Source organism: Notothenia rossii (assembly GCF_949606895.1).
Source record: "Notothenia rossii genome assembly, chromosome: 8".
In the NCBI taxonomy this organism is placed as follows: domain Eukaryota; kingdom Metazoa; phylum Chordata; class Actinopteri; order Perciformes; family Nototheniidae; genus Notothenia; species Notothenia rossii.
Genome location: NC_136906.1, coordinates 74,647,690 through 74,675,651, shown reverse-complemented (window position 1 = coordinate 74,675,651; position 27,962 = coordinate 74,647,690). Strand labels below are relative to the sequence as shown.

The following is a 27,962-nucleotide window of genomic DNA, read 5'->3' as shown; positions in this document are numbered from 1 at the left end:
CGTAGCTGTTTTGTGATTACGTGACGTTATAGCCGACGGCAGTTGCTGGTGATTGGTGTGAGAAGGAGAAAGAAGCACAGAGCAACATAGTTTTTTGACCTGTGAAAATATGTGTTTGTATTTGATACCTTTTGTTTTAAAGTGGACCTATCATGCTATATTTGAATAATATAGTGTAGGACCATACCTATATAAGGCATATTTATACTTTTCATTTTTTTAAATACCAAACAGATCATGCATTTTAGCCATTCCTCATTTCGCTCAATTGAACACTGTCTTTGCATCATGGGCTGATTCTGTGAGAACAGCACCATCTACAGGCCTGGCATATGTACTACAGCGTCTCCAGCGCTTTCCAACGGCAATGTCCGTGGCTGTCTCCTCCTGATCGGTGGAGTTGGCCCAATAGCCGTAGCGCCACTTCTGTGACATCATAGAAGTGTTCAAATCTGGATCAGTCTGTATCAGATCCGTTGCAGCCCCTTTTTAAGAGATTTGGGTATGGAGGAGAATAGAGAGGGTTGTGTTTTCTGACACTTAGTGAGTTCCCTTGAACACCGGGGACACATATTCATGTAGAAAAGACGTACAAAAGTGCATTTTGCATGATAGGTCCCCTTTAAGTAAAGAGTCAAACAAACTATCTTGAGACGTCTTTTGTCCGAGTCAACCTTACTGCTACCTGTGAATCAAATTTTGGGTTACTGGAACTACAATCACTACTAATTCCTGTTTTTTTTTTTGTGTAGGACTCAGAGAGGGAGATAATATCAACAGGATCGTCCTCTGCTGTTCTCCACAGGACACATGAGTCCATCACCGCGCTGAGACAAATAGTACGTACACTGACTTACAGGATATAGATGATAGGTCTGGCTATGTAGGAATAGCACAACATTAACAGATTATACATCTTAGCATACATGTTTGTAACTACTCCAAATGTTTTTTTAGTAATCAATGATAACCTGACAAGGATCTTTGTCACTTATAAAATGGATATTAAAGAAATGCTTGTAGGTTAGTCTTGATATATTGAAAGGCATACTGTAAGGATGTTACTTGTTACTACCACCATATTTAGAAGGTCTGAATTGTTTAATCATATTTGTTTTCCATCTAATCATTTAGGTAACATAATATGATATTGATGATATGTGTGTTTGGTTGTTTTCCAGCTGAGCTCTCCAGGTGTTAGTGAGGAGTTGTACGAGGCGGCACGAAGGGTCCTCCTCTGTCTGGATGCTTTGACTGACCTTCTGTTGACTCCTGCTGAAGAAGACCCTCAGCTGAGGCTGCTACAGCAGGAGGTGAGAGCCTATCACTGTACCAAAGAACACACATACAGTACAGTGATAGGGATAGGGTTAACATACCTGCACATTATGGTGGCTCTATAATATTTAAAATCTATTGTGTTGAAAACTGTGGACAGACTGATGTGAATTGTGTTCATCTCATTCTTGGTTCAAACCACATTTTTTATTTCGTCAGATGTTGATTTGCAAAAAAGTAAAACCAGATAATTATCTTTTAACTTTTTCTATGCTTTTGACTCATTTCCTACACAGTGTGTAGCAACCGAGCTGGCGACTCTGTCTGAGCTGTTGGGTAAAGTGGAGTCAGAGAACAAACCATTAAAGGAGAAACCAGAAGCTCTGCGCTGTTTGAGCTCCCTTCAGGACGGTCTGCACACGGCCCAGCTGCTCCTCACCTCCTCACCCCAGCTCATTGAACATCTGGGACACACACACCAGCATCAGGTTTGAAATACAAATCCGACACTGCGATCATTATAGTCCCCCAAAACATAATGTTTCACAGCCTCCTGTTATAATATCCATTAATCACACACATGTTACTGTATGGTTTGTTCAGATACAAATGGTTCTGGAAAAAAAAAACTAAGTCGCACATTTCTACTGCCATGTATCACTACATTTGAAATAGTCAATAAAATATTATGCATTTCTATAAATCACACAACAGTAGAGAAAGTACTTAAATTAGCCTCCTTCATAATAATATAAAACTGACTAATAATAATTTATTTTCTAACCAAAATATAATATAATTGGACTTTTGCTTGTAATAATGCATTTTATCATATTGGTACTTTAACAAAAGGGAAATATCTACTGCTGTTTACAACAACAACAACAACAACAACAACAACACAACGTATGTTTTTTCCCATAGGAGCCCGCCTCAAACCAGCTGTGTATTTTGGACGAGTTTGAACTGGGACAAAGTGAGATGTTCCCCAGCATACAGGATGCTCCCAGCTTAGAAGTATGTATCTTCCTATGTACACAAATCCTAATTGGATAGCCATTAAAGGCCATAGCTGCCACTTTAGGATTTTGAATATTACAATCTAATATCAAAGTAGGACTGATGCGTCATCTGTGTTTCAAAAGTTGTATTTCTCTTTTAAACCTTATGCTTCTCCTGTATCTCTCAGCAGTGTGTGTTGGGCCGACATCTGAGGGAGAGTCCGGGGGAAAAAGTGAAGCTGCAGCAAGCTTCCCGCTCCTTGCTTCAGGGGATAACTCGCCTCCTGGAACTGGGTGAAGAATGCATAACAGGAGGGCAGAGGGGCCACGTTCACAACCGCAGCCAACTTCAAGCGCCCCTCTGCAGAGACAAGGTACCTCATCGCGCTTTGAGAAACTTCTAAAAACTTGGGCACTTTCCCAAGAGGCCCTTTGATGGTTCTCAAAGAGACAGACAGTGTAAAACAACTCATTATAGACTTTTAAAAACACACATTCAGACCTCAGTCCCACTCTGCTTTCCCACCTCTTCGTTCGTTTTGTATCAGATATTCTGTGCGATTATTTCACTTCTGTCATTAATCTGCTCTCTCGGTGATCCAGAAGCTCCTGCGAGTCCTCAGGTCTCAGTTGGCCTTCGTGCAGCATCTCTTCCAACGTGAGCCAGGAGCGCTCCGGTGTCAGGAGGACGAGCGGGTCCAGCTGGTAGTCAGAGCCACAGCTTTGCAGCATCAGGCTCTGGAACAGGAAGTGGCCTCTCAAAGGAGGACCCAGGTCTGTAGTGAACATCTGCTGAGGCTATATGAGTTCATACATAAACAAACGCACATTTTCTTTTGGAACCAATGGAAAAGTGTCTTGTGTTTGTGCTCACAAATCAAATGTTAAAGTTATTGTGTGGCTTTGTGGTTGGACCTGCTGCAGGAGTGGACCCGGTGGGAGGATAATTGTCGCGGACTGGGCGAGCTGCTGGATGATGTCGACGTTTTTATCAGCAGTGGGGAACCAGAGGGAGACGACGAGAGGTTAGCACAGCAGAGACAAGAGGCCTGCCAGGTAAGCCCTGTCATTCTGCTCACTGATGCATTTAGTTTGTTGTCTCATCACATTGTCTCTCTCTCTTTTCTTTATTATTGAGTCAGCCTGTAGAGAACATGACAGAACTAATGCATGTATGGTTTAATTGAATGGTGAGAGAAGGAAGCAGAGTGAGGGCAAGGGAGGACATTTTTCCAAATTGGATAAAACAAGAGTTTAACTGACTTAAAATGTAACTTGTCGCTATTAAGTATTTTGTGTTGATACAGTTTCAGCTATATATGAGTTTATTTTGAGCATTTTTGTCAAAAGATCTCCTTTAAACAAGTCTTTGAGTTTTTGATTTTGAGCAACTGATACTTCTAAAGTTTACTGGGAAAGCTTGGGTACTCTTAACTTAAACAAAATATTAAAAAGAAGCTAAACTATAGTATCACTAGAAACATAAGCTTTAACCATTCGAATAAAAATCACATCAAACACAAGCATTGCTTCAACGTTAACTAAAATGCCAGTAACCAGTTTTTGTGTGAAACTCTTAGCATGGGTTTATTTCTTGAAAGAATACAAATAATAACAATGTGATTTTTCTTTGTTTTGTCTTCTTTTCACGACTCATGCTCCACTCACACCCAATGTTCTCTACTTAACATCACAGTCAGTCTGTTTCTTCAAATGTCAGCACAGAATTGGCTTCTCAAAAGAATCGTTTGATCTAAACTCAACCTAAGCACTCTTCTTTCTTCTCTCTATAGCAAACCCTGGTCCAGCTGGAAGAGAGCAGAGCTGTGTTGGGGCTGATCCTGGATCAGGGGAAGCGGCTGCAGACCGAGCCACAGTTTGCTGCCTCAGTTTGTCAGGCAGGAGGCGCTCTGGAGCTGCGATGGCAGAGCGCCTGCAGGCGGACAGAGCAGGAGAGAAGACGCTGCACAGACATCCAGGACAGCTGGGCCAGGTGAGACAGAAAAGTACCAGCTTCAAAAAGACGTATTGTTGGCATCTCTACGGTAGAATATTTGTATGATCTGGAACAACCACGTCAGTGATTTTATTTTATAGATACTCAATAACAAATGTTGTTTAGTTTTGGGTTTTGCAATGTTGAGATGTACTGAGACTTAAATTGATTTCTATGCATGTCAAAATATAAAACAGAATACATGTGTACGTTATGTATGACCTTGAAACCGTATGTAAGATGAGAAAATAACTGAAATTGTCCTTAAAGTATATTTCTACAAAAATGAGACATCCTGTAAGAATTGGAATCTCAATAATCTTTTTTGTATTCGTTCCTTTTTTCTTTCTCTTAAAGGTGGGGTAGGTAAGTTTCAGAAACCGGCTCGAGATACACTTTTTGTTATATTCCATGGAATGCTCTTAACATCCCGATAGCAATGAATATCTGAAGTGCTGGATCACTGGATTGCCGCCCTGTCTGTCAGCCTTCCATCTCGTGCCCTCATTGGGCGTGCCGTCATTGGGCGTGCCGTCATTGGGCGTGCATTGCAGCAGTACTTCAATGACTCGCCAGCAACAGGCGGCCACTTTCACCATGGCAGAGTTAGGTTCAACATCGTCTACTGGTCGCAAAAGAAAAAATGTAACGGAGCAAATTAAGAACAAAAAGAAAGTGGAAACTAGGAGAAGTCAAACCAGAGTCGATATCGGAGTTGCTTTGGCTGTGTAGTATTGCTAACCTAGATGTGTTTAGCTTTGCCTGATATGTAACGTTACTGTAGCCTGCTCTCGCGGAGGAGGTGCTCTGTAAGGAAGTCTGAAGGAAGGGGCGGATTCTTTTTGGCGGTGTACTTTCAAATGTTAGTGCACTCGAGCCGGTTTCTGAAACTTACCTACCCTACCTTTAAGGAAATGGTAAAGCTGCGGTAGAAAGTGTCTATGGGAGGCGTTTGAGACAAAGTCTTTAGCAGTTAGGCCTGTTTTGAGAAGGGACATGCTAACATTCCAATCCTATTAAATTAAATGAAATGAAATGAAATGTGTACTCATCTACAGACTTATGACAACGTTTTGGGGCTACTCCTGCATTAGGTTTTAGATAATTAAAAGAGACATTTCTTGGAAAGTTGAGTGAAACACACACTTTGTTCCCACACAAAATGTGCCACCTGAACAACAGACATGGGGGTTGAATTATTATTATTATTATTATTATTATTATTATTATCTAGCGAACATCCTCGACTTTCCAACCCCTACAGCCTTTGAATCAGTATTGGAGCCATGGCCAATCCATCCTCTTTGTTAAGGAGCCCTCTTGTTCTGCCCCACTGGCTGAGCTGTCTTTCTCTCATCCTCCCCCTCAGATTCCAGACTGACTTTGCTGCGGTCAGTGAATGGCTGCTCGGTGCCAACAAACACCAGAAGACCTGGTCCAACCTGGCCGACACCTCAGACCTGAGCCGGGAGTGTGTTCACAACAATCTCATCAAGCTCCTGGTAAGGCTTCCTTACATTTGATATGATAAACAAAGAATAACCCTGGTCAACCTTTTAAGGTCCAAGTTCAAGGTTCAAGGCTTTTATTGTCCTGCGTGCATAGCTACAGTGTAGTTATGACAATGGAAATCTTAGGTCACAGGCTCCTCCAACAGTGCAACACAATAACACAGATAACATAGTGCAAGTAAATCAAATCAAATAGAATAGAATATAAATTGTGCAGAATAGTCTATGTACAAGTAATTGGAATATTGATATATATAAGTTGCAAACAGATGAATTTTATGGATGTTCTTTCAAAAGTTCAGGTTTAACAGTCTTAAGTCCTAAGAACCTCAGTTCCTTTTGAACACGTTACTTTCTTTAAACAGCACCAAATTGCAGGTGAAACATAGGAAAGTGGTACAAAAAAATCAATATTAAAAATGGGGTTATGTCTATAGCATTGATATTTATACCTGGCTGCTAAATCAATCAATATATATGCCGTTAATAACTGTAATTTATACCTGGCTGCTAAACCCTTGTTACTGTTACAAGGTGTGTATCTTGTATTTTGTAAATTGTGTAACTTGCTGCTGTTAAGTACCGTCAAACTATGTGCAATATATACTTTATATACATATGCCATCATTAATAACTGTAATATATACCGGGCTGCTAAATCCTAAGAACTGCTACAGGATTTGATTTGTAGATTTGATTTGTTTTTGAAAATTATGTAATTTTTTTAGTTTTTATCTTTTTTTAGCATATTGTTTATTATATTATAACTTATTTAAGATATGCAACACTAAGCTGTCTGTGGCTCTTTCCTGCTGTAACGCTGCAAATGTCCCCTCTGTGGGACTAATAAAGGTATTCTGATTCTGAACTATAAACTCTCTTTTTAAATAAAACAACCACCCAAATCTGTCTCCGTAAGCATGCGCACGTAGTTTCTGATTCAAACACACACAGCAGTCCAAAATGCATCATCCTCACATGATAGACTTCTGACACTGTTTCGCTGACACCCAGGACTTCTCCATGGAGATTGAAGCCGTGTCGGTGCAGAGGGCATCAGCAGCCAGGAGAGCCAATCAGCTGCTCCACCTGAGGGAGGCCGACTGCCCCGGGCTGAGGGCCCAGCTCACACAGCTAGAGGGAAGCTGGAGCCAGCTGACCTCTGACCTCTCCAAGATACAAGACCGGCTGCAGCAGGTACAGGACACAAACATAGTTTTCAACTTGGAGACACTAAGAGTTGCACTGTGTGATTCAAAGTTACTGCTGAATAATTTCCTTTAAAAAACGAGGCCTTGGTCATGATGACTTTATACCAGGGGCATCGGGTGTCTTATTAACTTAACATGACTTTTTTTCACTTAAATTTACCGGCCCTATTTTCATTGAAGTGCTGTTGGTTTTCAGAAATAATTAGGCATGGAGAAATCCTCTCCAGTGAAGGGGAGTATGAAGCCTGTTTAAATCATTTTGGGGTTAAAGGAGGACAGAGAATTTTGGGAGGACTTAAAGAAAGAGTTGAAGGACTTAATCCCCGCTATTTATCACCAGTGAATGGAACCAGATTTTTTATTTCACAACCATTTTGGCACCAGTCCTGCCAAATGTGTCTTGTAGGATGTTTAATTTAATGTCTTACACTTTTGAAATCCCCCTGGAAGAGGAAGAAAATATGTTATCTACAACAGATGGATTTGAACATCAAGATGTCACAAAACAGATTACAGATTGAAATGGAACCGTTTTTGCTGTATAACTAACTACCTAATTAAAAATGTTCAACTATTGATGTATTTAAGTAATACATTCTCTGCTGTCTGGGGTGTTTTAGCGTCTGCTGGCAGCATGGCCGCCGGTGGAGCTGCTCTCTGACCTGGACGACCGGCTGAAGAAGCTTCAGGCTCAGACGCACCAGGAGAGAGAAACCGTCGCCAAGGCCGAAGACGCTGCTCAGATCACAAAAATCCTGCAACACTACCGGGTAATAATATCTCCTCTGTCCCACTTTGACTTTTTTCTGAGTAGCTCGTCAAGAGCATGTCATTTGAAGAGATACTTCAACGTCAGTGTTTTACAGAAAATCTGCAATCTACCAATTTTGGATACATTTGCTTGACATTCGGTCAATTAGCGTCTCAAAAAAACGATTTGTTCAACCATAAAGTGAAATATATTGGGAACTAATAAAGTTTTGTTTTTCAAATTCTATTCTGCAGTTACTTTATGTCGGGTAATAATATCTCCATTTTTGGATACATTTGCTTGACATTCAGTCAATTAGCGTCTCAAAATAACATATGTTTGTGAAATATATTGGGAATTAATAAAGGTTTGTTTTTTAAAATTCTATTCTGCTGTTACTTTATGTCAACAAAATAAATCGACCAACCATATTCATTCATTAAAGCTGGATTTCTACAAAAACGAATTATTTGATTGGGCGTAACTCCTAAAATATTGAAATGACTTGTTACAAATGAATTTACTTTGAAAGGCAAAATGAAAACTTAGCACTCAAAGAACATTCAATTAATGAATTCTATTTTAATGTAAGGATGTTTCTGGTAGGACACTAAATGAAAGACCGCTTTGAGAGGAGGATGATACATACTGATATTTCACACAATGCAAAATGAGAGAAAACTAGCAACCTCCTGTTTTTCCTTCTTGTTTGTATTGATTTGTATCCGTGTGATGTTCTGTCTCAGGAGTTAAAGGCAGGCTTGTTGAACGGGCAGCTCCTTCTGGACTTCCTGTGCCAGTCGGGCCCTCCGGTGCTGGGAGTGGACGTCCGGGCTCTCCGCTCCGAACGCAAGATGTATGCAGAGAAACTCGGCGCCCTCAGACTGCAGTGGCTGCTCCTTCAGAGAGAGCTGGAGAGCCAGGTCTGTCCTTCAGATATCAAACCAGTAGAAACTGGAATCAAACGATCATACTGCTCTTTAGCTCCGGTGCGTCTCACTCTTTAACAACGCAACAAGAACGTTGTTACAGTAGCCATGAACTCGCATGTATTTTTACTGCCCCCCCCCCCCCCTCAAATAGAATCAAATTCTGTGGGAAACACTGCATAGTTTTATACATTTGGTGAACAGTTGATCGGCTATTATGTGAAATGCTTTGAAGGAGAGTTAATCTTTCAAACAAATGGGGCTCAGATCTGGACTAAGATGTATTTTTCCAGCGACAAAGCCAATGAAAAGTTCTTTGTTATTAAAAAAAACGACTTTATTCTGTCGTCACATATTAGGCTAATGGTTTATAAAACCACTGGAGTCCATGAATCAAACCTTGAACTTAACTCAATTGAGGCCAACAACAAAAAAGCTTTTACTGTTTGGCTCTCTGAGGCGACATAATCTTTTATGTATGACTTTTATTCCTCGACATGAATCAATCTGTTTGGCTTTGCCCCCCTCTTCAGATTGTTGAAGCTGAACAGATGCATCACACTTGTGCAGACAGAGAGAAGCGTCTGCAGCGTCTTCACGGCTGGGTAGAACAGCAGGAAAAAACGCTGAATCGGTGGAAACAGCCCACCAGTCTGACTCTGGCTCGTGAGGCTCTGCTGAAGTGGGAGGTAAAGTACCAGGATGTGAGCAGGTGTGTGTTTGAACTGTCTGTCCTGATACTGTCCTCTGATATCAGACTGCACCTGTTATACTTCCAGGCTGCTGTGAGCAAAGTGAAGGAGGTGGCTGCAGCTTTGCAGGAGTTGAAAGCTACACGAGTCCACGTTGAAAAAGGAGAGGATCACCCGTGTGATATCTCCTTCTCTGACCGGACGGAGAGGGCTCGTCAAGCGTGTGCAGAGCTTAATCAACAGGTACAAAGCAATCTGTTACGGCGGTGACTAGGGTTGCAAAATTCTGTGAATTTTGAAAATTGAAGGCTGACTCTTCATAGGGAACTTAAATATAGTTGGGGAAAGTATATTTTAGCATAATCTTGACTAAAACAAACACATGCCATTCAAGTACACTTGAATATCACATGCACATAGCACACTGCTCACTGCATGGCTATTGAGACCACACCCCTACAGGCACTGTGCATTCCTCCATCACATGCACAGATGATTTCGAGAAGACTGGATCACACTTTGGGACTTTTTGGAGGGAGAAGGGCTCTTTTCATTTAACATGATGAGTGGGGTTGGGGGGGATGAGTAATATTTAACTCAACATTCCTGTTTTCGTTCTTCAATGAAACAAATAATTGTTCAATAAAATAATTAAAAAATTGTTCTGTTCTACTTCTAAAGTAGAAAAATCTGTTGAAATGTCATGTTTTTTGTTTAATTTTGCATCGAATATTTCCAAAGTTCCCCAGCTTAACTTCCCATGGAAACTTTCCGGAAACGTTCCGCCCCTTTGCAACCCTAACGGTGACACAGATTGAAGATTTATTGTCAAGAGAAAGCAGTTAAATGTATTTACCGAGTGATTTAAACTGCATTTTCAGTCAAATATAATATTAAACATTAGGCGGAAAAAGCATAAATCAACTAAATAAAAGACTTGCTGAAACTAACTTGTTGGTTTCCACGTTTCATAGTTTGTTTGGAAAAATTGACACAATGTAGTATGCAGTTTGAATAGGAAATTAACGTTTTCGATACATACAGCTACAATCTGAAAATATGCAAAATTATCTCAAATGAATTATCAATGCAACAACAGAAAGTGATTTACTAAAATGAATTACCACCAACCCTACCTAACTTTCCTATTGAAGACGAGTCCTAAAACTAACCAATGATTTTAGCAAAATTATCATTTTGACCACCATAGCTGTGGAATATCAGTTAAAGAGCCAGAGCCAATGATCTAGCCGGGATACCAGGATGATTTTTTACCAATATTCTTACATTTTTATATTTAGGCAGAACAGTGCTATTTTTTTTACCCTGGTCTTTAAAAACGTAAAATATAGTTTTCAGCTCTGAAGGATGCTTAATCGCCAAACATCATCCTGTCTTCCTCTGTGTTTCTCTGCAGATGGAGGCTCTGCGGCCGGCCGTACAGCAGAGTGTGGAGCAGTGGAGTTGCTTTGAGAGCGATCTGAGGGAGGTTTCTCTGCAGACCACCAGGGGGCGCTGTGCTCTGCAGCATCAGCCTCTCTTCTCACTGAAGCAGGCAGAGGGACACGTGGACTTCCTCCAGGTGAAGAAGCACTGTCAATCATATGTCACACATGTTCCCATAAAAGCTTTACAACTGCCAGAAGAAATCACATTTTATTGGAACAATCGTGACGTTTATTCTGGTAATTGTTGCAGCAGTGCCTTCAAGCAAAGTTTAAAAGGCTTGATGGATTTAAGCTATAATTTAGTAATCGGCAGAAGGAAAAAAAATTGTCAGCCAGTTGTAACTGTACGAAGTAAAAAGCCTCTCCTGAGAGCTTTGACAGGTTCAGTTAAGTGGACGTCAAGCTCACACTACCAGTCACTTCGATTTTGTACCTGAATGTAGCTGTTAAATAAAAATGTTCATTCACAGCAACTCCAGGAGAAGGCCGGAAAAGGAGAAGAGCTTTGGGCAACTGTGGACAAATCCTATCAAATGCTTGTGATGACTCTTCATCCTGGAACAACACAGGCGCTGGATGATCAAATGAGAGGAGAGCAAAAACGGTCAGTGGCTTGAAAATAAGAAAAACAGATATCTGTGTATCAAACTTAAAGACGAATAAAGTTGGAAAATCTCTTGCTTTGTCGATTCAGATAATATTCTTTGTAATAATAGGCAAAATGATAATGCATCGTCACATTGCTGAAAAGAGGGCTGTAGAAAATATAAATATGTTTTCATGTATGCATAATATCTATTAACTATATTATAAGTGCCTTCAAATGTGATCTATGTTACGAGCAGTCAGAGGGACTCAAGCTGCTAGCATGTCCTCATATTGAGCTTTTTTGCTAATGTCAATAAAACCATGTATCAGCAGCCAATCAGACACGTATAGCCTTATTGTATGCAAATAAACATCTTAGAGTTCTGGAGTTCTGGTGTATTGTGTTCAACTCAGCATGATAGAGTTCAGGGGCCTCATTTATAAAGGGATATACGCTCAAAAAATGGCGGACGGCAGTTTCTACGCAATGTTTGCGATTTATAGCACAAAAACGGGAGAGACGAGAAACTGCGACACCGTTTCTTTGACTATTTATAGGCAAACATGGGCGTTACGTGAAGCCCGCAAAAGCTGCACCGCATTTCGAGTCGGTTGTGATTTATAAAGGGAAACCGGCGTAGGAAAGGCCGTACGCACTTTCCTCACCGGTACTCAATGTTTGGTGAATCGGAAAGTGGCGGAAAATGTATGGACCTATTTTTCGGATTTCTAGTACGTAAGCAACATACATGAGGCCCCTGGTGTGTTGTGTTCAGGTGGAGCGCCGTGGTGCAGGAGTTGGAGGATGAACACATGAAGACTGCAGAGACTCTCTCCCTCTGGCAGGAGTTCACTCTCCTCTCTGATCGCTGCTCCTCTCAGCGGCAAACACTGCAGCTTCAGTGGGAGGAGGTAAGGAGATCTCCACCTCAGCAGGACACTCAGACAACGCTTCAGTCACTGGAGGTGAGTTTAAAGCTGCAATATTTCATTTCAGTTTTATTTGTTACGTTCGTGGTATGCACAACTTAATGTATAATCATTATTTACAAGACATGTCTCTATAACCACACCATACCCGACAAGGAGCAGGGAGAAGAACATTATCTGATATGACCGGCCCCTTTCTCAAAATCATTTAATAAATAGAAATAAATGGTCTGTCCTTCATATTTTCTTATTCACAGCCAGTTCATTCAACAGTAAGAGCAACACAGTTTCTTTCACAACAAAATGAAGATGATCAAAGTGTTAGTAGGATGTGCACTTCCATGTTAGCAACACTTACTTGTTTATTTAGGACTCACACATATTTAAAGGTCCCACGTCATGGCCATTTCTACTGATCATAATTCCATTGTTGAGGTCTACTAAAATAAATGTATATTATGCAATTTTCCAAACTTACATTGGTTTCTCATACAGCATCTCTGTATAGTATGTGTATTCACTCTCTGTCCTAAACGGCTTGTTGGAGCTCCTGCCCCCCCCTCCTCCCTGTGAGACCAGTGGCCGTCTGCGAGACAGCGAGACACAGCGAAACCCAGCCCGAAACAAACACACACGCCCGCAGCCTGGCTGGGAGTTTGTGTACGCAGCAGCGAGCCTCGCAACGTCTGCCGTGTGTGTGTGTGTGTGTGTGTGTGTGTGTATGTGTGTGTGTGTGTGTGAGAGAGAGAGAGAGAGAGAGAGAGAGAGAGAGAGAGAGAGAGAGAGAGAGAGAGAGAGAGAGAGAGAGAGAGAGAGAGAGAGAGAGAGAGAGAGAGAGAGAGAGAGAGAGAGAGAGAGAGAGAGGAAGTCAGCAGATTGGTCCAAACGTAACAGCTCCGCGGACGTAACGTAACGGCTCCGCAGATTGGTCCATTTGGAGCCTTTACGTTACGTTATGTCACTATTCCCGTAATACGTCACTATACCCAAGACGTAAACAATGGAAAAAGAGAAATGTCCAACGAGGCGTTCTGGGGCAGCATAGACAGGTATTTTCTGTGTTAGAGTTTTACTCCCTACAGAGTGTACTTTGAGGGTTTGTGACTCTGCAGACCGTTTACATGCAGAAAAACCTTCATAACACACAAGGGGACGGGTGATAACCTGAAAAGCATGACATGGGACCTTTAAGATTTTAAGTAGTTGAATTACAACTAATTTCAGTCATATAGAGCAAAAAAATGATTTGATTATTATTATAATTATTTATTAAATTACTTTTTTGTATACAGATATGAACTCTGATCGACCTTCACATTGTCATTTCATGTTTTTCTCCCACTCATAGAAAGAAACAAACACGATGCACTTTGACCTGTATTGTCCACCTACTGCATTACATGTTGTTTTGTACATTTTCCCAAAAATAATACAAGCTTCAGAGTTTCCATTCATGTCATTTTCCATTTTCTACCCCACTTCAAAATTACTCTCAAGGTGAAGCATTTGAACCATTTGAGGAAAATTCGATTTAATCAGATTTTTCAAGAGGATAAAAAGCTCGACGATGTTTTTTTTTAAAGATTCATTGATAAACATATTTGGAGAGATGATGGCAGGAAGAACATTTTGAGCACAGTAAATAAACATATGGTTTAAAAAGCAAAGCTCATCTTATAGATCCTTCATCGAACAGGTCGTTTCTTTCTCACTCTAACATCAGAAGTTGCGAGATGCTGCTGAGGATTTGCAAAGCAGTGTGGGAGATGTGCTTGCTGCTTCCAAGCCTCTGATTGGACGTCTGGAGCCTCTGGCCGCACATTTGATCCAATCAGAGACCAGACTGTTGTCACGTGACGTCGTGCTGCTGAGCCAGGCAATGTCAGGAAAGAAGAAAAGTCTTCAGGTGAGGAAGACCGCATAAATATCATATCATATTAAAAACTATCTATAATCTTGACATTAAAATCACCAAATGTCCAACTGTTGATGTTCAAACAGACACATGAGTTTAATATTACCAATATCACACCTCTCTCTTGTGTGCAGGATGATTTGGACCAAAGGGAACTTTTTCGTAATCGCCTGGAGGCCATTGAGAAGCAGACACAGAACACACAACAGAAACTCAAGACAAGCTTTAAAGACCCGGATTCTGTGAAGGTCGGTCACAATCCCTATTGTTTTCCATTATTTGTCTTTCTCACGTACATAAATTCATTAAAAACCTCAACTCTAAAGCAGATGTTTTTTAAACACCAACGAGTGGTAAGCCTCATCTACATTATACATCATACCTAATTCAAATCTTAACATACAGACATGGTAAACATATATGTAGATTCAGCGTAACTTAGCAAGCATACAGTGTCTTTATCTCTGATGAGCTTCCAATGCCTACAAATCCATTTAGATATCATAGAAAAAGAGATTTAAGTTTTCTTTCAAATTAAAGTAATGTAGTGGTTTGTATGGTTACTTAGCAAACAGTTAATATGGCGTGATTTCATTAGTGCCAAACAGTTAGGGTTATAGAAATGCGGCTCAAGTGTTAGCCCACAGATAACTAATTGACTCTATGGTCAAATTGTACCAACTGTTTACATTCCCCAAAAAACACATTCTGGGAGCTGTAGTTCCTAAACATAAAAGATTAGTAGGAGTAAAAAGATCCATCGATTTCACATTTTCACTTAGTGTGCCGTTCTCTCATTTTGTTTGGAGGGTGCCCGCAGAGAATTGATTTTGTGTTCTTTTGTTATTTGTATTTCTCGGATGTGCAGCAGGTTCTCCTGGAGCTCAGAGATGTGTTTCCATTACTGGTTGACATCAGGGAGATGAGTGTTTACCTGAGCCTCAGCGACCAGGAGAGGCAGAGAGTGCACACGCTCAGCAGGCTCTGGGCTGAAAGCATGACTCACGCATCGCACAGGAACAGGTGAGGACATTCAGCTCCAAATGGTGCACTGAAGAAAATGCATTAGGTGTTGATATTAATGCGTGTTTTTTCAAAGACAAAAAAAAATGTCTTTGTAGGAGCCCTTGAAGTGATTTAAGTGATTCTGGCCTCGTGCTGGCATTTGAAAAATCATCTGTAGTTTAACAAGATGTTACTGAACACTGAATGTGTCCATTTCAAAAAGGAGCTTCCGGTCCATTTGTCCTTTCATTTGTACCTTTCCCCCCCTAGTGAGCTGCAGGCCGTGTGTCAGCGTTCCCAGAGCTTTCAGGAGAAGTGTAAGAACCTGACGTCCCTCAAGAAAAAGCTTGAGGATGAATCACTGTCGAAAGAAACCCAACGTTTCTCCAGCCTCCAAGAAATGCTCACTGTTCATCAGGTACAATTCCCTTTTCAGATTCTCTACATTTCTTTCATTCAGAGATAATAATTAGAATAGTATCAGACCAACTGGGACTCATTTCTTTCTTGTTTTAGGTCAAACATTCAGCCAAAACTCAGTACGCTGACTATAGAAGCCCAAACCTTTGTCTAATATGTTACTGTGAGTTTGGCAGAACATTAGAAAGCTTGAGTCGCATTTCTTCTAAATAGTGAATCTTATTCTGAGGCATAACGTTTGTCTTAATGACTCTAAAATAATGTAAATGTCTTCAGCTTTTGTTTTATTGTCTGTCTTAGTAAATTAAATAGTCAAATTCACTTTACACCTGTTGTCTCTTTCCCACAGACGCTTGAAGCAGAAACAACGATTGGACACCAGCTGCTGCAGGCTCTCCTCTGTGATGCTGTCGAGTCCATGGAAAAAGAAACAGGACAGAAAAGGTATATAAAGGAACAGTCTTTGAAGATTTGAAAAGGCAGTTGTAATACAAAACAATATCTGGTAAACCTAACCAGGCTTAATGAGAGTAATCTTCCTCCTCTCCATAACTTCACCAGTGCCTCTTTTAAAGGTGGGGTAGGTCATTTTGGAGAAACCAGCTCGAGTGCGCTAGAATTTGAAAATACACATCCGGAACAAATCTTCCACTTCCTTACAGAGCCCCTCCTCCAACACACACAACGCGCACATGACCAATGAGGGCACGAGATAAGTTTGTGCACAGATGGAAGGCTGACAGGCAGGTAGGCCATCCAGTTATTTTAGCCGGGCCGGCTCAGATGATTGGTCGTGCTTTTTACAGCGCCACGGCTTCCATTGGTGATATTTTTTAAAATGTATTTATTGTCAAAGCACTTCAGATATTCATTGCTATCAGGATGTTAAGAGCATTCCATGGAATATAACAAAAAGTTTATCTCGACCCGGTTTCTCAAACTTACCTACCCCACCTTTAAGGACTATAATGAGGTTTAGACGTTTCACAAATGATCACAGCATTCCTCAGCTTCAGGACTGCGCTTAGTTCAGCAAACTCCTCAGTGTGGTTAGTTGGTCTGGTTCATAAGAACAGTAGGTTTTTTTTACTCCATTTTGGCACCAAAATAGCATCCCTGTAGCTTTTAATTGTCAGTTCTGATTTCTTCCTCCTTCACTCCCTCTTTTTGTCATCAAGGGTTCAAGGTTTATCTTACTCTGAATTTAGATAAGAGCCACACGTTTGAAGTACAACAACCAATCAATAGGGCGATAACAAGCATGTGACCATAAGGGTTTAAGATTGTAATACAGGGGAGCTTAAACTGACATCCAAGCAAGCCATGTGAAAAATGTCAGGCCTAACTGCTTTTGTGGGTTGATGAAATGTTTTACTGCTTAGAACTTGGCAGTAATCTGAGTCCTGAGGACGTGTTGAAATGTAGTCTTGTATTCTTCACAGATCCTGTCACATAGAAACGTAATTCGATTTGAAGTTTTCTGGTTTCATTCCTTTCTTTGCTTTCAAGAATCACACACACACGCTGCTGAGGCTGAACATCATGCAGGTGTTTCCTCCCGGGAACACTTGGATATCTCTTTCCCCGAAGCATCCTTAAATCCTTTTTTACAGTCTTTGGAAAAGCGTAGAAAACTCTTAAATCTTTTTTTTCAAAAGAATGTTTTTTCTCTGTCCCCTGCTGGGAATGCTACTTTAGGCTGTAAGTCTTACAATTCTGCTGATTTCGTGTTGATCTGCAATCGCCTGTGAAGGGACTGTGACGAACGCAAGGGCTCTGTATCAAAGAAGCAGTATGTGGGATTTAGTTCGAACAAGGGCTAGGTTTTATGGCCAACGTCTATGTCTCCACATCTCAATCCTAATAGTGGCGGAGAACTAATACCACCAGACACAGAGACGGCTTCATCCCGCAGGCAATAAGACTGTTAAACAACTGCTGAAACAATTTCATAACATTCATCTACTACTCACTAATTATCTATCTATTATTTAATATATCATTCCAATAACTTGTATATAGACTCGTATTGCACTTTTCCACTTTTTTTCTTTTGTATTACTTTTAATATAATATACTTTAATATTGTCTGCTTATCTGTATTATTGTGTTGCATTGTTGGAGAAGCCTGTGACCTAAGATTTTCAACGACATAATTACTCTGTAGCTATGTTAGTTTGACAATAAAGAACCTTGAACTACGGTTATATAATGTCAGGTCCTTTAGAGCCAGTATTTGATTTGTCCTCTGTGAGCTACTGTAGAATCATGACGGTGTGGAAAGGGCTTATTTAAAGCTAATGAAAACACATTGATTCTTAGTTTGAGGTGATCAAATCCTCTACAATGAACCTTTAACCTAATTATTCCAATTATTATTATGACATGTTAGTTGTTAGACGCTTTTACTTACATACTAAATACTGTGGACAATCACCATCGGAGCAATTTGGGGTGAAGTGTCTTGCCCAGGGACACAACGACATGCTAACTGCAGTGGGGTTTGAACCCTTGATCCGAACACCAACGCACAACCAACTGCGCCACACGCCTCCCGTGAATGGTTCCATATTGAATGGAGCACCTATGCTAACAGATGTCTCCTGAATACAACAGTGTTATCTCTAGTATTGTCTCTTCACAGATCTCAACTCATGGCTCAGGTGACCTGTGTGAGGCAGAGCTGGCTACAGTCCGTGGCTAAGGCTGGAGAGCGCAGGTCCTTTATAAAAGAACAACTGGGCGAGTGGAGAGTTTACCGTCGTGGCTCCAAACTTTTGTGGAAGCTTCTGAGAGACGTTGGCCCGTTACTGCCCCCTGCTGGACCCGCTGTGTGTTCGCTGCAGCAGCTACGGAGCTGCGCCGACGATTACCAGGTTAGCATGAATGGATACCAGTAAGAGACGAGTGTAGTAAGTGTTTATGAACAAAACATATAAAATAGTCAAAATCTGTGTCAAATATTATATTTTGTTATTATTTGTTTGTCAGAATCAGAATACCTTTATTAGTCCCACAGAGGGGACATTCACATTGTTACAGCAGAAAAGGGCCAAAGAAGAAATGTTACCTACGAAGCATGCATAACAAAGTATTAAAGATACAAAAATGATAATACATTATTTTTTACAGTTTACAAAATACACATCCTGTAACAGTTCTGAGGATTTAGCAGCCAGGTGTATATAAAAGGCATATTGCACATAGTTGGTTGGTATTTAACAACAACGGGTGTTCTTTGTAATTATTTTTTCTCTTTGTACATACAGTCAGTTCAGACCATTGTCTCATTTGTATGCATATATTTAGCTTTCCACTTCTAAATGACAAACATTACTTATGCATTGTTGAAACGCAATAACAAGATTTTTGATCAGAAATATCATATTTTCCTTGCTGAAGAATAAACAGTGTCTCTCCCCACATCTTTCCAAGTGTGTTGAAGACGCTCTGGCTCTGCACTCCACCGTGTGCTCCCGGACGCTTGAGGCTGGCAGACGTTTGTGTGAAACCACGACAGAGAGTGAGTGTCAGGCCCTGCAGGACGCCTGGGATCGAACCGGCACTCTGCTGGAGAGCAGGGGGGGCCTGGTCCGCACAACGCTCCAGGTAACATTTAATATCAACACTCTTTTAGATTCAAGATTCGAGGCTTTTATTGTCATGTGTGCATAGCTACAGTGTAGGCATGACAATGGACCTCTTAGGTGCAACACAATAACATAGATAATAGTGCAAGTAAATACAATAAAATAGAATATAGTAGAAATAGTGCAGCAGAATAGTCTATATACAAGTAATTGGAATATTGATATATGTAAGTTGCAAACAGATGAATTATATTGAATTTTCATGTTTTATTTTTTATTATTTATCTTCATATTTAGCATTTAAATCTATTATTTTATCATTGCACATTTGTAAGAACATTTTAATGTCATATTTTAGAAATTTTATAGACAACTAAATAAGCACCCAAAGATTATCTAAAATATTAAGCTTTTCGAAAAAAAATGCAAAAATTAAACACTTATCCCACTAATATACCTTTCTATGAATTTAACTAAATTATAAAATAATAGGATACAAACTGTTCAGTCAACGCATAAAAACGCTGCTGAAGGTTAATCCAATGTGTCTGTGTCACTTTGAAATGATTACTGATAATCCATCGTAACATTTATGTCAATAACGGGGTTTTCATATAAAGCTGCTACGAGACTATTTCCGGTTCCGGGGCATTCTGGCTGCGCATCACTCATTCACCAATAGGTAATGTTTAGGTGGATTTAGGAACTTCCCCTTGATTCTATTGGCTCTAACGGTTAGAAAGAGGTGTCAATCATCAAAATCGAACAAGGGGGCCAGAGATATGGAAAATGCACCCAAATGAACCCAGAGGTGTTTTCTTTTTGCTAAATCTCTCTAAAAAGGTGAAATGTCACTTGTTTTGCATCAATCTTGATACAGGGTACTTCTTATATGTTATAGTTTGGATTCCTAAAGCTTTTAGTCTCCGATCCCATCATTCAAGGGCGGTTTTCACTATAAGTCATGGGTTTTATTTTGGAGGGAAACTATAATTTAATTTTTTTTACTATGTTCAATCTGAATTTACTTTAAAATAAAAAAAGATCTTTATTGATTCTGACTTTTCTACCTCCAACTCACAGATGTATCATTGCTTTGAGAAAAAAGATTATTAATGTACCCCTTTTAGAAGTGAAGATATGGTCATTTGCTCTGGAAATGTCATTTTCGAGCCTGAGGCCTGAAAAACAGGCTCAGGGCAATTTATTTCTTAAAATGTCGATAGAATAAACTACCTATTCTAAGTTAACTCACTGGCAAATCATAAAAAGGAAATATAAATATGAACACTCATTTGCTGTAGATGCGGTGAGATCCAGCTAGTGGTCTTTGACAGGAAGCAGAATCAAAACTCAAATGGTTGTGTTTTGTGCAGCTTTGGACTGCAGAAATCCAGAAGAAGCGCATGTGTTACAGTATTAACAAGGGAATGTCAGCTTTACAGTACATGACCCATATCCAGGATCTGATCCTACACACACACACACACACACACACACACACACACACACAACCACACACACACACACAACCACACGCAACCTGGTGTGTTGCGCTGGCACCGACCTCATGCTAAGAGGGATCAAAGACAAGCTCAAATCTGTCCATGATCCACATCACTGTCGGTCCCTTTCCTCCCATCACTGTCGGTCCCTTTCCTCCCATCACTGTTGGTCCCTTTCCTCCCATCACTGTACAGTCTTCTCATACACAATCCAATACAAAATTATTCAAATGAAGTCATATATGCTAAGTAGGCAGGCAGACGTATTGAACAAATACTGATTGCTAAATGTCTTAAGTTATGGCCTTTTCGCCTCCGATGTGACTGATCACTGAGCTGTGTTGATTACAGTGTCAGATTGTTTTGGTGTCCGGGGAAAGGAAAGCTCAACAGGATCCTGCCGGGGGAAAGGAAATCCCTCTGAGCAACAAGTCAAAGATCACAGAGAGTAGCTTTGATGCATCAGTGCAAGTATAACTGCAGAGCAACAGATTGACCTCGTCTTCAGACATTATTACACGTAAAATACTCAAATGGATAACGGTTTTTAGGGTGAGAAAGGTGCTGTGGATTTACCACTTGGAGTTTGTGACCATACTTTGGACTTCTGTCACTTAAACAGTTCGGTTAAGGAGTACCGGTCCTCTGAACTTTTGACGTGAATGCTTAAGTTTCACAAAGCATTCTTTCAGCATCAGAAGGATTTTTGTTTGTGGAAATATGTATTTTACAGAACAGAGAAGGCATTGTACTTCTTTATGTCTTTATTAGGATCCCCATTAGCACTAGCATGAGCATTGGCTATTCTTCCTGGGGTCCTCGCACACACAAAACATACATCGACAAAATTAAAAATGTATAATTTCATGCAATTTACAGTGCTGTATGAAGTGAAAACTAAAATGGTCATCCAATTATTACATTATTACATTACATTGCATTTAGCTGACGCTTTTATCCAAATCGACTTACAATAAGCGCATTCGACCAGGAAGATACAACCTTGAAGAAAACAGAATCTTTTTTTTTTTTGATCATTATTCAACCCAACTCATCACTAGATTTCTAGCAGGGCACAGTATTGGTCAAATTGTGAAGTACACATTGCTTCCAACGAACAATTTATGATACCTAAACTAAACCTGTTCAACACCTATGAAGATGTCTTGGGCTTATCTGGGAATTATCGCCATCCTAAGGCCAAACAAAAGTAAATACAAATAAGTGTACATAGTAACATATGCATACATAGCAACAGGCACAGTTCAAATTTACTTTATAATAAATAAATAATTTTTTAGCAACCTTTTGAAATGTACTTGAGAATGTTCCTGAATGATGTGGACCAGTAAAGAGTTCCAGCTGACCATGGCTCTGTACAATACATGACTGTTTTCTGTCCCATATTTGATTTAGATTTGCAATTGTACAATATATATATTTACAATTCTGCCTTTTGCACTATGTACACCTTATTGTTTCACATCACTTTAACGCAAAGGTAACAGATTCAAAGCCATACATGTAGTATGTATTTATAATATGCCATGTAGAGAAGCAGATGAACTCTGCAGTGATTCATGTTTCAAGGTGGTTTTCAAAATGTCCCCTGTATAGGTTTTCACAACAACTTAATTCCAGAGCTTTCTGGTCAAACCATACAGGTTACAAATCGTAACTTGTCATATATTTATAACACCTGTATCTTACATATACACTCTTTGTTCTGCTGTTTATTTAGAAGTGGTCTCAGTGTCAGGAGAGGCTAACGAGCATCACGTCTGAACTGGATGATCTGAACACCACGCTGAAACCGCCGCTGGCTGACGACGAGACACACATTCAGGTAAACACTAAACAACTAGTCTGTGTGAACCCTGAACTCTGGTTCTTCTTATAAAAGAAGTCACCCCACCAGGAAGTCTTTTCAAAGCCACGTTTAAAGACCTTTATCAACCGGGCTCTGAATAAGAACATCAACACTACAGGTTGTCCCTGATATGGAGGTTTGTGGCTCGAGTTCTCTTAGCAAAATTGAAGCTTGTAAGTTGAATGGTTGAGCACTAGCATTATCCAAAAATAAGGTCAAATAATAAATAGTGTTTTGACTGTATTGATCTTTACCAACTGCTGGAGAACAAGTTGTCTGCACAAAACTGCCATAGTTACATTACATGTTATCCAAAGCAACTTACAATAAGTGCATTCGACCAGGAAGACACAGCCTTGAAGAAAACAGAATCATATAAGTACATCAGGTTTCATAGAGCCAAACATTTCAAGTGCTACTCAACTGGCATTAGAGAAGCCAGTCCTTTATTAGTATATAAGTGCTCTGTTAGTAATTCAATCGCTCGAAGTGGAGTTCTCCCAGTTCTTCCTTTTGTCTGAAAACTCTTGGTTGTAACAGAGCAGAAACCCATGTGTCATCTAATGCCTAAATTCATTCTCCGTTCCCACACTTGATTTCGTAAGACAGGCACTTAGGGTGTCTGACAAGTATTCATTGTGTATCCTGATGTAATAATCAACTTGTCATGGTTTCATAAAGAAATACAAACCATTTTAAAATAATGGTTTGTCTTTATTGTTGGAGCTATTCTACTGGCAGTCATTGATCAGTGTGTATGGAATCAAGTTTGCCTCCATACATACATCAGCTGCAAACTGGCCTAAGCTACTCCATCAGTAGCTTCCCCCCCCATCCCACCACGGTGCCTCTGAGTTTACCCCCCTTTCCCTTATTTAATGCCCCCATGCTTTCACTCCCCTCCCCCTTTTACCCCTTCTCCCCTCCCCCTGTCCCGTCCACAGCCCTTTAATCTGGACGGTCAGAGCGAGAAAGAGGTATAGAAGTGTGTGTGCAGCATGTGCATGGCTGTCGGACCGCCTGTCGCAGTGCAGGGAAGTTGAAGTGTGTGTGTGTGTGTGTTATGCAGGAAACAGACTTCTCTCTGCAGCGTTTGACCGGTGGATTTAGAGAAGTGGCCACCATGAAGACGGACCTGACCCAGTACGTCGCGGCCGGCGACTCTGCTCTGCTGGAGCAGCAGCTGGAACAACTCCACGTCCAATGGGAAGAGCTGTGTACCAAGGTGAGAACTGGCCAAAACAGAAATAGAGAGACAGAGAGAGGCCATAAGAGGAAGTAGAGAAAGTGAGAGGGTGCAGGTGGTGAGGATGGACTGAGGGGAAGTGAAGAAGCGAGGGAGGGAAAGTTGCTTCCAGCAGTGTCTTGGCGCTGACCAGCAGCACAAAGCCTCTGCACCACTGGGGCTGAACACACACACGGAAACACACACACACACACACACACACACACACACACACACACACACACACACACACACACACACACACACACACACACACACACACACACACACACACACACACACACACACACACACACACACACACACACACACACACACACACACACACACACACTCATTTGTTTGACAAAAGAGCAACATGTGGCGGTTCATGGACGGAACATTACCACATCTTGTTATCGTGTAACAACTTGCCTACATATGGGCCGAATTAGTTTGTTCTTTTAACATTTATTCTGCAAAAGTGACACAACTTGTTCTTCTCTATTGGGTTCGATGCATGCTGTGTAAAGGATCTGGATTGAGTTGCTTCATAGCTTTGAAATAGTTGACCGGGTTTCAGGATGTAATTAGCTCCTGCTTTGGATTCAGTGTGCTTACAGAACAATCACACTAACTCTCAAGCAGAACGGGCTGTTCATTCTGTAACTGCATTATTGCTGAAAGTAGCTCTACAGTATATTCACAGGCTCAAATTCCTGCAGTTTAATCTTTTGGCTTTAACACAACAGACTTTTGTTCTTTAGAAACCAACGGTTGTGACATGCTTCAGATTCTTTGGTCTGTTATTTGGGTTATAGGGTCGTGCTAATTGGGTCCCCAGATACACCACCTGCTCCAGTTGGCAGGAGTTTCTGGGACTCACAGATGCAGCCACAGCAGCAGCAGCAGGTTGCTGTTGATGTTGGTTCTGTATCTAATAGTCTCTTCTTTATCTGTGCAAGTCTGGAAGCTGCTCGTCCTTCCTATGTGTGTTACAAAACAATTGTTTGAGTGTTGAGTTTCAAATATAAAAGCCTACATGCATGCTATAAATAAGCTGGATCATATTTGTCACATAACATACTTTAATAGTAACCAGGACTGTACACACCTGCATTGTTTTGACTTTAACCTGCACTCACATCTGCACACTTAAGTAATAACATAATAACATGTTAATTCAAATGCTCAACGTTTTACTGTGACATCTTGTTTCATTTTAGTTTAAAAACATTTTGTATCATCATTTTACATTTCCACTCTATTTTGTCTTTATTTGTACCTTGTGTGATCCTGTTTTTAACTCTGATCCTGTTGCCGCTATAAACACCTACATTTCCCCCAGGGGATAAATAAAGTTCCATCTTATCTTAATGCATAATTACAATCTGTTGCTGAATAGTGAAAGTAGGTTATTTAAAGCAAGCACAGACTTATTTCAGTTGGTTGTTGTGAATCCCTTTTAACTCCTGAAATGGCCGGGGGGAATCTGAGCCATGGAGTCCTCTGCACAGCTAACAGGTTGCAGGTGGGGGAGCCAGAGGAATGGGTCCGCTGAGCAGATGGCCGGGCTGCGCTAAAGGGGATTCAGGGGACGGGCTCTATTGTTCCAGGGGGAGCACAAAGTCCTCTCCGGGTGACAGCAGTTCACAATGCACCCTAAATGCACCAGAGTCCAAGAGGGCCCAGCAGTGTTAGTGCTCACAGGGCTCATTCAAATCCAATAAATGCCAGAAAATAGTCAAATATAGCCGGTTTCCAACGTGCCCCGAGGGCTCGCTAAGTCCTTTAACCTCGAAAAGATCATCAGCCCCCTCCTCAGAGACGTAACGGGGTGTTTTCATGGCGTTAAGCTATCATTAGGAAAATGGACCTTGTTAATTTTGTCTAACAGCCAGAGCCCCTTGGGGATTCCTTTCAATGCAGTTGTATTGACTCAGATGGAGATTAAATGGCACCGGTAATAAATGAAAACACTTCATATTCAGTTAATTTGGCTGTTTTTACATCCACTGGGACATGTCATCTGTTTCTCTGCTCTCATTTACCACGTTATGTAGATCAGTGTTTCAGACTGCATTGATATTAGTCAATATTAAAGGAACCGCTGCTTTGAGGCTTTTGTTCGTGCCGGTCAGACAGTTAAGACCTATTTGGGTGCAGTTTCACCCAGCAAGTCAATCTGGCAATGATGTTGACAACACATCATAACACCTGGTTTGGTTTCTCCCTGAAAAACAGTCACCTTGTCTCCCTGAACTACACTTAAAGTTGGTAGTACAAATATATAACCCATAGTTTTATCGGCCATGTATAATTTTAGAATCAAATGCACAATGTGTGACTTTGACTTTCAGTCTTAGATCTCCTGCCAGACATATAATAGTTGTTAAATACCCCTGTGTTGGTAAAGTCAAATCATAAAAAAATGAAAATGACTCTAAATGCCACTTCTGACTCTTCCCAGGTATCTTTGCGCAGACAGGAAATCGCAGACCGCCTCAATGCCTGGACCATCTTCAACGACAAGAACAAGGAGTTCTGTGATTGGCTGACTCAGATGGAGAACAAGGTGTGCCACAGCGGAGATCTGAGCATCGAGGAAATGGTGGAAAAACTGAAGAAGGTACAAAAACTAATGAGTTGTAATTTCTTCACAGACATACACATGGAAGAACAGGCGTTTTGAAACATTTTCAAAGATCAAGCAGAAAGTATTTTGTGTCAGAGACCCTTATAAGATGACTCTTTTTCAATAAACAATCAACACAACACTAAATCAGGACTTAACATTGGTTAGAGCAGGGGTGTCAAACCCAAGGCCCGCGGGCCAAATCCGGCCCCTGACTTCATTTTCTGTGGCCCCACAAGAGCTTGCAAAGAATATAATATCTTTATTATACGGTTACATGCCGATTTACAGCACGTTGCCCATCAACTACATGTCCCACAATGCATCTCAAATTTGACTTTTTTCTCAGAATTTAACTTTTTTTCTTCAAAATATGCCTTTTTTTCTTAGTATTTGCATTTTTCTCAGAATGTAACTTTTTTTTCAAAATGTCACTTTTTGGCTTTTCTTTTTAAATCATTTTGTGAAATTCTCACAGAAAACACTTGCAAATATTTGCCCTAGACTTCTTCTTTCAGACGTAGTTAATTATGAAGTTGTTAAGAAAATAATCAAATGCAGAGGCAATAATATAATATAATACGCTATTTTATATATATTAAATATTTATATACTGTATGTATTTTTATATAGTCTTAAAGTTACAACCGGCCCTTTGAATGCAACCATAATGTTAATGTGGCCCGCGATGAAATTGAGTTTGACACCCCTGGGTTAGAGTGACTGGTATCTTTTAATTATTTTGGATAAAGTGGAAAGTTAAAGGAGTTCCCTTACTTGAAATGTGAATGCCATGTTTTACCTAATTTGCATCCTCCTATGTGCACATTTTAAAACTTTACACGGGATTCTACTTGACCTTATTTCCAACACTTACTGTAATTCCCACGATGCAGGGCTTGTTTACCTCTTGTTTAGGTTAACATCCATACATGAATGATGCTCTTACAGCAGATGGTGGCCTGGAATGGAAAGACTGCGCTGGCCTTTGTTCTCACACAACAGTTGTCCTTTCAGTGACTGAAAGCCTTTTGTACCTTCCTGTGTCATCTCATGTGTGCATGCTCATTTACTCAACTAGATAATAATTGGGTTGAACATTGCACTGTTTTGTTTAGGGCTGTTGGATGAGATGAGAAAATTGGTGGCACTTGAGGGTCACTTTTCAATGATTTGGGTAGTGATGGATGGCACTTCCTGGTGACAACACACTGCTCCAGGGCACGAGAGCAGGTGTTGAGCAGGATGAATGAATGGGACACTTGACAGAAGAAGTGTGTTATTGACACTTTAAAGCTTTTCCTTCCTTTAACTGCTGATTTAAAGCTGTCATTGAATAGAGCAGGTCAAATTGAAGGTCTTTACTTCTGATGATGTTTGCTATAAAGAGATCACAGATCAAATGATTTGCTTCATTGCAAAGTAATGTTTTCTACTCAGGCTGAGATATACAGTATATCCA

General features: G+C 40.5%; 1 protein-coding gene across 10 annotated transcripts in view; it reads left to right on the top strand.

Moving 5' to 3' along the window:
• syne2a (spectrin repeat containing, nuclear envelope 2a) overlaps positions 1-27,962 on the top strand; it is a 90,296-nt gene that overhangs the window by 47,778 nt on the left and 14,556 nt on the right. For 7 of the 10 annotated variants that reach the window (XM_079645486.1, XM_079645483.1, XM_079645491.1 and 4 more), the window contains 27 exons: positions 753-839; positions 1,182-1,313; positions 1,575-1,766; positions 2,203-2,295; positions 2,468-2,653; positions 2,883-3,053; positions 3,204-3,335; positions 4,073-4,272; positions 5,645-5,777; positions 6,801-6,983; positions 7,618-7,767; positions 8,495-8,671; positions 9,211-9,366; positions 9,457-9,612; positions 10,787-10,951; positions 11,288-11,421; positions 12,182-12,371; positions 14,059-14,241; positions 14,385-14,498; positions 15,119-15,273; positions 15,526-15,673; positions 16,025-16,119; positions 18,320-18,551; positions 19,111-19,284; positions 22,512-22,616; positions 23,710-23,865; positions 26,336-26,494. In XM_079645486.1, coding sequence (XP_079501612.1) covers positions 753-839; positions 1,182-1,313; positions 1,575-1,766; positions 2,203-2,295; positions 2,468-2,653; positions 2,883-3,053; positions 3,204-3,335; positions 4,073-4,272; positions 5,645-5,777; positions 6,801-6,983; positions 7,618-7,767; positions 8,495-8,671; positions 9,211-9,366; positions 9,457-9,612; positions 10,787-10,951; positions 11,288-11,421; positions 12,182-12,371; positions 14,059-14,241; positions 14,385-14,498; positions 15,119-15,273; positions 15,526-15,673; positions 16,025-16,119; positions 18,320-18,551; positions 19,111-19,284; positions 22,512-22,616; positions 23,710-23,865; positions 26,336-26,494 — 4,158 coding nt within the window. The remainder of the gene's footprint in view (positions 1-752; positions 840-1,181; positions 1,314-1,574; positions 1,767-2,202; positions 2,296-2,467; positions 2,654-2,882; positions 3,054-3,203; positions 3,336-4,072; positions 4,273-5,644; positions 5,778-6,800; positions 6,984-7,617; positions 7,768-8,494; positions 8,672-9,210; positions 9,367-9,456; positions 9,613-10,786; positions 10,952-11,287; positions 11,422-12,181; positions 12,372-14,058; positions 14,242-14,384; positions 14,499-15,118; positions 15,274-15,525; positions 15,674-16,024; positions 16,120-18,319; positions 18,552-19,110; positions 19,285-22,511; positions 22,617-23,709; positions 23,866-26,335; positions 26,495-27,962) is intronic. The other 3 variants (XM_079645487.1, XM_079645488.1, XM_079645489.1) reach the window with 3 other exon arrangements.